The sequence below is a fragment of the Haemaphysalis longicornis genome, unplaced genomic scaffold, assembly GCF_048455015.1.
Source record: "Haemaphysalis longicornis isolate Haplotype H1 unplaced genomic scaffold, Haemaphysalis longicornis Haplotype H1 scaffold_1, whole genome shotgun sequence".
NCBI classification, from domain to species: Eukaryota; Metazoa; Arthropoda; class Arachnida; order Ixodida; family Ixodidae; genus Haemaphysalis; species Haemaphysalis longicornis.
Genome location: NW_027526203.1, coordinates 422,750,595 through 422,761,569, shown reverse-complemented (window position 1 = coordinate 422,761,569; position 10,975 = coordinate 422,750,595). Strand labels below are relative to the sequence as shown.

At 46.3% G+C, this 10,975-nt stretch overlaps 1 protein-coding gene across 1 annotated transcript; it reads right to left on the bottom strand.

The window, feature by feature from the left end:
- Nucleotides 1-4,171: 4,171 nt before the first annotated feature.
- LOC144155660 (trafficking protein particle complex subunit 2-like protein) lies at nucleotides 4,172-10,875 on the bottom strand. The gene is made up of 4 exons (XM_077687246.1): nucleotides 10,656-10,875; nucleotides 4,531-4,791; nucleotides 4,368-4,447; nucleotides 4,172-4,286 (listed from the first exon to the last, which is right to left on the bottom strand). Exons 1-4 carry the CDS (start codon nucleotides 10,686-10,688, stop codon nucleotides 4,244-4,246), a joined length of 417 nt encoding a protein of 138 aa, XP_077543372.1. The 5' UTR covers nucleotides 10,689-10,875; the 3' UTR covers nucleotides 4,172-4,243.
- Between the last annotated feature and the right edge of the window lie 100 nt (nucleotides 10,876-10,975).

Below are 10,975 nucleotides of genomic sequence, written 5' to 3'. Positions count from 1 at the left end.
GCGGCAGTGAGGAGCACCCAGGCTCCCATAATTGCCCCACCATGCCAACGGTGTGCCTGCCCCACCCCCGTGCACTTACGGCTTTGTTCAAAGTTTGCATGTTTAAATTACTATGATTTCTTGAAGTAGCTCCCTTATGGGTGCTGTCATATTTTAGAGAGGCCAAACAAGCATTAAATAAGTTGTACGGCGTTTGTGATTATTTCAGGGATGCTTAGCAGTCTCAGACGATAAAAAGGAGCACAGGCCCCTTTAAAAGGACTGTGGTCTTGTGTTCCCCCTGTCAAGAGCTCAGTGCTGATACTTTATTGGCACTGGGCCCTTGCCAAGGGGCACACAAGATAGCGAAATAAAGACAGGGGAGGTGTTCAGCGTGCAGAAAACAGAGAACTAAAGGGCTTCATAATTTCAGTTAACCAATCAACGTGGCATACTTCACATTGCCCCTTAACCTCATCCTCTCCACCTGTCGCACCACTTCAACGTCTGCAAGTCTTCCTCTCTCAGTAGGTTAACCCACTTGTTAACCCAGTCACCAGGTGTCGTACTTCACAAACTGCTAGCTTCAGGAACGTTTCACATAAAAATTACAGGGCATGCTCAACTTTCCCAGAATGCGACGGCAAAAGCTTGGGCCTTCTGTGGATCTGCTGTTGAACTTTCCGTCGAACTTGTGGCTGCGCACGTCGCCACCTGACCAGCCCCTGGACAGCACCCTCCAAAGCTTGTTCCGCCTGCTCACCATCGCTAAGACCCTCCTGCTTGACCCCATCAGTACCTCCAGTTCTCAAGGCGGCGCTACCCTCCTCTGACGCTGCTATATCTCTTTCCCAGCCTGCACTCTGTCGCCCTTTCTCAGGACCCTCCCTAGGTGCTCCAGTCTCCCTTTGCCGGCGCGCACTCCCTGGCTCGGGCTCCCATTTTCTGTATCTTGCGATGCTCTACACCTCAACACATTCCATGAAACAAATATCTAAGGCTTTCAACTTGCATTTTCAGAACTTCCCAGTAGTGATTGCTGGATAAATACACAAGTACCTAGCAAAAACGCCCGTGTGTACGAGATTTCAGCGCACGTTAAAGATCCCCAGGTGGTCAAAATTAATCCGGAGCCCTCCACTACGGCGCGCCTCATCGCCTGCGTTGCGTCGGCGCGTTAAACCCCACAATCAATCAATCAATCAACACAAGTACCTCTGCTATACGTCACGCCCCTTTACATTCAGCTTCACTATTGCACAAAAACACTGCTAGGAAGACACTTTTCACTGCATCCTGCACTCTCACCATTGATTGTAAAGAAAAAAGCCACTCGGAGCATAGGGGTAAAAGCATAGCTCACTCCTGGGGCTCTGGCAATTGTTCCAGGGATACCCAAGAATAGGACAGCCAATAGGTTACCCGCCGAAACTTCATGCATAGCAAAAAACGGACAATAGAGGAAGACCGAAGAGAGAGCAGATGCTTGCAAAACTTGCTTCTCCCTTCTTGCACCAACAACACGAACTTTGCAGTGGCAGCTGTACATGTATTTGTCTTACAACCTACTCATATTGGCTACTGTGGTGCAATTGATACATAACGGAGGCACACTTGTTTCCCGTGCATTATGACAGTTTATGTTCTCCAGTGCATCTTGGCCAACACGTCACAAGACACTACTCAGGACTTCGCACAAACCAACATTGTCCCCACAGGCAGGCACTCAACGTTCGCACAAAACAAATGTTGAAATGGCTGCAACGAGGACACTTGCCGTGAATGTGAAAACCGACGTGTGGCACGAGCCTCGCGACAAGTTTGTCATGAAAGCCTGCCATGCCACGGCTGCTTTAGGCTGCAAAGAGTCTGTGGTGGCGGATAGGTAGCTGAGCTGTTTACTCTACCCATGTGTAGGGAAGGCGTCGCCCAAGGAGCAAAGCCCTTCTTTTTGTTTTTCAATTTTTCTGTTTCTTTGCCAGCATGGTCACTGTCATTGGTTTTGTGGCAGCCGCAGCTGGCTCAAGCCAAGGCCACTCGGCATAGTATTATAGTAAAGACAGATATAGATAAGGCATGTCTGGGGAGGAAAATTCGGTTCCCGACATTCACTATTATTCACTTCCAGACAACAGGCATGTTTTTTTTTAAACATTATTGTGCATGACTTATTTATACCAAATTTAACAATACCCAAACTATTCTTCCTTTTTTATGTTTGCCACAAAAATGGATGGCAGGTCTATTCCCAAGGTAGCACTGTTACTCACAGCCAGCTCTGTGGAACTGGCGCTAATGCAGTTTCAGAGATGGAAACCTGGTCTGCCTTCCCTCATTAGAAGCAAGCCCCAAAGGTTCAACTGGGAAAAAGCCTGCAAACTCAGTAGCCCCAACACAGATGCCACCATTGGTGAAAAGCTGCCGAAATATTAACAGTACCAATAAGAGAGCACCCGCACTGCTTTCCAGCTTTATGCATGTGCACCCGTTGGCAAAATAAGCCGGGGCACGTGAGCGTGGCAAAATCCATCGCCGTGCTATCTTACATTACACTTCTGGTGTCGAGACATCGATGTGCGCGTGCGCATCCAACTACACTCGTTATCCTGTCTTTTTATTCACTTCAAGCAGCAAAGCTGATCACATTCAGCGTTTGGCGATAGGGGTCACACACTGTCTGTTTCGCGCACACTTTGCCGGTGAAAGGTGCGGGTGAAATGTGCATTGCTCACTCTGCCCCAATACGACAGATAACAGATTTTGTCCGTCTCGGTGGCGAACTTGTGCCGCCGAGACGTTGTTGTATTTTTTGCCAAAAACATGCAGTAGGTTGGTAAATAAAAATGTACGCACCAAAACAGGAAGCAATAGAGGCAAGACACTTCATTTGAAGAAAGAGTAACGAGAGGTCACCTTGCCCACGTAGTAAAACAGGTACTTGATGGGGAAGAGTGTGAAAAGATGCCAACGCGGTTGTGGGTTTGATAAAAAAGAACAAAAAGAAATGCTTCCATGTGCATTCAATTGGTTGACACAAAGACCAAAATTTCTCTTTTAAGTTATCAAACAAAGGATACCTCCTTTAAAACTAAGAAATCAACATTTCCTTGCAGTGCGTCTTTTGCCAGAGCCAGGCAGATAGAGCAAAGCCAGCTTCACCCTCGCTGTCCCCGCCGAAGCGTGCGCCAAGATGTGTTGACCACAATGGCCCCTAGCGCCAAGCGCTCAATGCTGTCAGCTTTGTCGCTTGAAGCCAATGAAAAGACGGCAGTATATGGGGGTTGGACGCGCATGCGCATAGTGGTGACCAGAAGTGCAACGGCAGATGGCACGGCGATGCATTTTGCCACGCTTTGCCGCCTGGTGTACCTACTGGGAAGTACCAACAGTTGAGAACCGTGTGCGCTTACCCACAACGTACCGGTCGTCACTTGTTGGAAAGCCATACTGTCGCAGATCAGCACACCTGACCCCTTTGCCGGACGTGCAGCCACCACCAGGTGGGGGAAAGCTGCAGCTTTTGAAAAACTTGCTTCACACTGCCTTTGAAGTTTCACTGAAGAGGAATTTGCAGTTACTTTCAAGATATACCCTACCACTGCCATTGCTGTATGTAGGGAGCCAAAGCAAGACAGTATGGCAAGTAAAGGTAATGAGAGAGATAATAAACTTTATCAGATGAAAGGATTCAAGTGGTTGGTTTCCTCAGTTCAGGACCTTGTTGGAGCGTCCAACCAACTCGGCCAGGTGGATCAGCGCGAGCTGATCTTTGGCGCTCGAGCTGGCTAGTTCTCCCTCCCACTGTTCAACCGAGTGGTTAAAAATCGGGTAAATTTTAACTCAGCTGGCACTCCCACACTATGTGATACAGCGTGCAGGGTGCATTGCAGAATCGGCACTGCAAGTTGTACTGCATGGGCCAGATAAAGTAGAGCTTGGTTGGATGGAGGAACAGTCCAAATTTGAAGGAGACGCCAGTAGCGCTCCCCTTTCTTGCTGAGAAAAGAGTGGCCCCGGGGGGGAACGTAAGCCAGGCTAGCCTATAGTATTGGGTCACCTCTGGCTATAAAGCCAAGGGGATCATTGTCCCTAACCAACTCTACACCGAAGATGAATTTGCAGTTACTCCCACCATGTACCCTACCACTGCCACTGCCGCTTGTAGGGAGACAAAGCAAGACAGCACGGCAAATAGGGTGATGAGCACAGTCACAATTTATTTTCCCCTCATTTGTGATGATGGGAAACCTTGAGGCTCAGTCGATCATTCTCCTGTCATTATTCCATTGACAGTGTTATCAAATGCCCTGAAATACATATCACAGAACACCCAGCATTAGATATAAATTGGGTGATGCACAAACTGCACACTTCACGGCGCTACTTACTTGGACTTGATTTGTTCACCGGGAACATAGAAAGGGTTGCACACAACATCAGAGTATGAAGCATGAAGCTTATGAAACATCTGCAAATAAATGAATGAATTTGTTTCAAAAAAAGCCATTCATGTGTATGGAATTTATGAAATCACACTTGCAGTGCATTTACCTGTCTGATTTCATTGTCACGAAGTGTGGTACGTGAGGTCTCCACAATTACAATGAACTTCGTTTTTGTGTTCGTGACATATCCATACACTTTGTAGTCCTCTGTAGGGTATAGCAGTCCCAGATAAAGTTCTCGTACATCTCCAGAGCTCTTATTTCCAGGAGATATTTTTTCCTCAACCACATCCAACGATGTGTGTATTGTATATAGAAACTTGAGCTCGTTGCTTGGTGCCACAGTCTTTACAAACAACGGAGAATTCTGTAGAGAAAGAAGAAGTGCAAATTATAGGTGCAAACTTGGCCTCCAGTGACACAGTGCTTTCCCTGCCCCTGCTGTGTAGACCCCGTGTTTATAAGGCCTGCCCCTGTGCTCATGAGAAATTATCCCATTTCTCATTTCTCAGAAATTTAGCGACCATGCTCTAAAACCTCCTTCCAACCAAATGCAAAAAGCACCTACGGCAACAACATATTTAGGACCTCTAACTATGAACCATTCTCCTTGAGAATACCACAAAGTGAATGACATCAGCTATAAATGGCATTCGGTTTAGCCATGCGGGTCTACATGGTGGCAAAGTAAATGTCATTTGATAATGATAGCAGTGACATTGGGAAACTTGCAGAGTTGTAAAACAATAATGTAAATGCGTCCCTGAAGTTCTTAAACCTTGTACGTTTTTAAAACAAAACAAATTTGCTTTTGAAATGAAAAAAGTATAGCTCAATTATAGGTGACAATCACATCACAAGCCGAGACAAGCAACATATCCTTATCTGGGTGGCAGCAAACGTGGCACATCTTTGCAAAGGTGTCATTTAGTCTTTTTTTTCTACATTAAACAATGTACCGAGTAAAATGCTGATTTACTGGTAGGTTTTAAAGATAGTGCTTTACTGCTTATTATGAAACTTCTTTGTTTTGTAACAGACCACTGCTGTGGAGGCTACTTACTCAGTTCAAAAGCCAGAGCGAATATGTTACCTCAACTCATTCAATCACCGATTGCCGTTCACATAAATGTAATTTAGCATTCTCGTGTAGCGCTAAACTGATGGCATTCACAGCTAACGTCATTTACTCCAAATGCCACTATATTTGCCGTGTGACAGGGGTATAAAAGAATTCTCTACAACTGGAAAGAGTCGGTAAGACAAACTGCGCAGCAGCACCTTGTGTTAGAGAAGGGCACACTGAGCATGCCACAGAGGGAGAGAGAGTGATTAATTTATTACAAGGTTTAACGCGCCGATGCTTCACAGGCAATGAGGCACATTAATTTTGACCACCTGGGAATCTTTAACCTGCGCCAAAATATTGAACACAGGGGTCCAGAAGGGAAAGAGAAGGATACAGCAAGCTTTACCTAAACACATGACTGCTCCTCTATTGTATCCCAGAACTGTGCATGGACAGCTGTGGAGGAGCCTGTTATCCACTGTTTGGTGTACAGGGTGTTGAAACATTAAATGAGCGCCTTAAAATATTTCCCAACCGAACCACTTCTTTGTTCACTCAAACTTTACGCGACGTTCATGCTTGGCTGCATTCTTCCACGAGCTGGCATCACACATTTTGTTTTGAATATTTTGAATATTTCAGGTGGCACTGTTATTCAAATGTGGTCCTTTTTCCACCATAGCCCCGCTGGCTGTCCGATAGGTGAAAATCTCATTTTTTATCCCTAAATAAGCAGGTTAAAGTGCCACCATCGTTCTTGGTGTTAAACAAAAAAAAGACCAAGAAATGCAACCTTGATGCGAACGAAGAAGCAGTTCACTTAAGAAAAACTTTTAAAGACGATCAATTATTGTTGCAACACACTACATACGACGAACAAAAGGTGGCCACTACAGATTTTGGGTCTTACAAAACGGACGTGACAACTGCACCAAAAAGGCCTGGCTATTAATAATCCATTCAATAACCTCGCCTGGTGCGAGGTTATTGAATGGATGGGAAAAGGACTGTTGCCGGCTCTGCCCTGATGAGAAATTCCACAGCACATGCTGATTATTGGGGCACCTGCCCCACTGTGAGCTAGTGAACATGAGCAGGGTGCTTTCGAGAAAAGTGAGTGCTTGCCTGCAACCCTCATAGGTCACACATGCACCAAGCATGCACCTTCAAACCAGGTGAACTGCCGGTAGATAGCATAGCCTGCATTTTGGTGGGTGCTCATATCAGCAGACCTCTGCCCCCGACAGTACTTCAAGAACAGAGCCTTAGATGGAGAATTATGCAGTGCAAAAACCATTAGAAACAAGAAACCACTGAAAAAATTGGAATTTACAGGTCACACTTTGCAGAATATACATTATGAAAGACTAAGATGTAAGGGTGTTCCATGCTAGCAACAGCAAGACATTCTTCAGTTGTGTATATAGGTGCACGAATTGGCTTTTTTTTTTATCGACTCAAAAACTGCAACAATTGTGTAATTAAGCAAATAAACCGGCTGAGCTACTCGGCAATTAAGAAATCAAATTTTGAGAGGTTTAATCTGCCAAAGTTACGCCTGGCCTACAAGGTAAGCTGTAGTGGAGGACTACAGAATAACTTAAAGACTTCCTACGCATTTTTAAAGTGCTTTGAAATCTCGACACATGGCAGCTTTCGTTTTTCGCTTCAACTAGAAAAATGGCAGCCAAAGCTGGGATCGAACACTCATCCTCTTGGAGCGTGATGCTCCATGGGACGCTACATCTCAGTGACAAGAGGCACAATTTCAAATAAAAAATCTGGAGATGGCGGCAGCTGGCTATCGTTTCCACAATTTTCCCAGTGGCTCTTAGACTACACAGCGCATGCTCTCCAAAGAGATTTCTTCAAACATGTGCAGTCACTGCCTCGTTTCTAGAAGCATACTCATAACCAACTCTTTTTAATGCAACAGCTGAGCATCGAACACGCCTTTGTTAGCAGATCACTACTTTATTGAACAGCCAATGGCAAAACAATGCTGCGCAGCCTCATTTCTCTACGCCTTGAAATTCATGCTTTTCCATCGAAACTCTGTTGGACTGCTGAAGACCTTTCAATAGATGCTTATCAAATGTGTGGAAGCATATTTACAGTGTTGGGACGTATTGCTTGAGCAATTCAGATATTATCATTTTATATAAGAAAATTGCTAGGGTTGTACCTAACAGTCCTCATGTAAGAGCATGTTAAATGTGCCTTTTTAATGCTAAAAATCTGGCCTCTAGTCATCACATTAAAATGCAGTCTTAAAAAAGGCCAACCGCATGAAGCGATTTTTGCGGTCGATGCGAGTTATAACTCTCTGGGTACCACGACCTAGTGTTGTTGCCAGCACACCCTGTAGCTGAATTTAGTCTCATCGTGCGACCTCAATCAAGGTTTAAGGAATCACTACCAAAAAAACTGCAAAAACACCTGCTTCTGCATAGGCTTCATGAATCCACAGCGCATACCATTAGAATGCTCCACAGGGTAGTGAACATGAGCCATGGATTGAAAGAACAAGACATGGTCTGTCTGGTGCAGGCCTTTGTTGCCTCCAGAATCATTTATGTAGCGCTCCCTATACAGCCGTGGACCGTAGAGGTGCTCATAAGGAGTGTAAGGGCTTGCTTAGATGCTTTCCTCTGGAGTGCATCTAGCTTTGGTGTTGGGCACCACAACACCAAAGCTAGATGCACTCCAGAGGAAAGCATCTAAGCAAGCCCTTACACTCCTTATGAGCACCTCTACGGTCCACGTAATGACCTTAAGCCTGCCCAGTGCCGTTGATGAACTGATCGAGGCCCAGCTAATGATGCAGAAAGTGAGACTGAGAGCAACCACCATGGGAAGGGAAGCGCAAGACAAGCTTGGATATGTGGCACTCCACATTATGGAAGATGTGGTAGACATCCCTCCCCACCCCAACACAAGACCCTGAGTCCTTGTCTGATCAATCGTCAGGAACACAACACCTCAATGTCCTGAGAAAAGACACAAAGCGAGGGGCGCTGCATTAGAAAAGCAGTATAGAGATGAAGACCACATTGTTTATACTGACATGGCAGAAAATACCAGACGTGGGGCGAGATAGGCAGTCATCACCTTTGGAATGGATCTAATTACAATCCCGGCCTTAGTCATCTAGCAGGTAGAAGCCTACTGCCCTCAGTAAGACAAAGGCCAAAGCAGTTATCACCGACTCTCAAGCAGCCTGCAGAGCAGGTAGAATTTCAAGGCAAGTGCTTGGGGTTCTCTTACCAAAACCCCAGCAGAAGCATGTCAAAATCATATGGACGCCAGCCCACTCTTCTCTTCGCGGTAACTAGACAGCAGACGTCCTGGCCCGAGAAGTCGCCCACCCGGCACCGCAAAAAGAGTCTGAGCGGATCTGGCAATAACTTCTCACATGCGTAGATACCTCCTAACACTACCAACGAGACAACTATACCCTCCAGTAATCGATCAGCTCACGAAAGAACAAGTAATCCTGAGACAACTCCAACCATGCACATACCTACCCACAACCAACACGCCATCCATCCCACACTCGACGACTCCCTCTGCCTTCACTGCCAACCCCTAGCCACACACTACCACCTCGATTGGGAATGCCAGGGAAACTCTCCCCCATTCCCTCTCTCGAGAAGTGGGAGTGAGCTGGCCACGCAGCTATGTTTCGCCGAAAGGGCATACACAACTAACGCCGAAAGTTTTTGGTTAAAGTTGTTGCTAGGTGATTGACGACTCTAGGGATAACACACTCATTCTCTCTGGGCCTAGTACGGTGGACGACAGCGACAAAGATAGTACTATCGCCGGCACCCTCCGTCGTCGACTTTTGTCGCGTTGCTCGGTACCGGCCAGAAGCACCGAGCAATGCCACAAAAATCAGGGACGGAGTAATCTTTGTCGCTGTCGTCCACAGTACTAAACAGTACTATCTTTGTCGCTGTCGTCCACAGAACCAGTACCAGGTCATTGCACCCATGCAGTAACGCCCGTCGCGTCGTTCCTTAATGCAATAAAGTATTGCAAAACTGGGACAGCTCCTACTTATTTTCCAATGAATCCGCGCAAATTAGGTACTGACTACAGTGACGGGGCCCGTCGCTTTAAAATCTGCACTACAGTGACGGGGCCCCCTCAATATAACAAAATCAAAACCAGCCGATTAGCTGCCGTTTCTCGGTCAGGGATTTGGTGTAGTGGTTCAGCCGCTGACTACGGACGTTGTAGTCCGTGGTTCTATTCTCGCATCGTGTTTTTTTATTTTTTTTGTGTGTGTGTGTGTGTGTGTGTGGCCGCGTGGTTAGCGTTTTGTAACAGCAAAACAATTCACGCGGTGAGAGCAGTCGGTCTTGGTTTTTTACTCAAGCGGCCGAACCGCTCCCGCTCACTGGAGCCAAGGCCGACGTAGCCATCGCCAGTTACGCCCGACCTCTTGTAATTATTACCAGTGATTAATAATTAACAGTGACTCTGGCTAGTCAGTGAGCGGAAGCGGTTTGGCCGGTTAGGTAAAAATCAAGACCGATTGCTCTCGCTGAAATATTGTGAAGCGGGCGTCGGGTGGCAGCTTGGAGATCCGTTCGGATAGTGCTAGAGTTAGTCCGACCATCTGTAATTATTAATAATGATTAATAATTATCACTGATTCTGGCTAGTCAGTGAGCGGTAGCGGTTTGGCCGGTTGGGTAAAAATCAAGACAGACTGCTCTCAACGCGAGTTGCATTTCCTCTGGACGGAACAATTTAGGGGGCCCCGTCACTGTAGTGCAGATTTTAAAGTGACGGGGCCCCGTCACTGTAGTCAGTACCCGCAAATTATGCCAGTGAATGCGCCATTTTTTTTCTCCGCCTTTATGGAAAATTACTCCGTTCTTCGAATTATTGTCAGCGCTGTGCACCGTCACTTTTTTTTTCTTTTTGCCCTGTGCAGTACTTGTAGGCTGATTTGTAAAGAAGTGAATAGTCCAGCACAAAACAGATGACAAGCGCAATGTCGAAGAGAAAACCTCCGCGCAATAGCAGGTAATTAACTGTGCCGAAAGATCTCTCACTGCAGTAGGCACAGAAATTTGTAAACATCGACAGGTTTTCACTCACAGTGATAACGACAAATCGAAGGAAGGGAACCAGAAATGGGCGTTCACCTCTTTGCCGATCACAGCAACGGCGACAGCCATCACGCACTCTTGTTGAAATACTCTAGTTATCCAGTTTCACCCAGCACGGAACAATTGACTTTCTCCAGGCTGCTTCTTGAAGCGGCGTGCACAGTGAACACTTGCGTTTACTGGATAAGTTTACATGTCATTTCCAACAACATCCTTGAACTACGCTCAACGCTGCCGCAAGCACATGCGCAAGCAGATGCGAAGAGCTTTGGCTTCGTTTATGCATTGGCCGTGATTGGCTGCAGTCTTGGCGTTTTTTAAGCCGCTGATTTGCCGAACTTTACCAAGGACAGCAG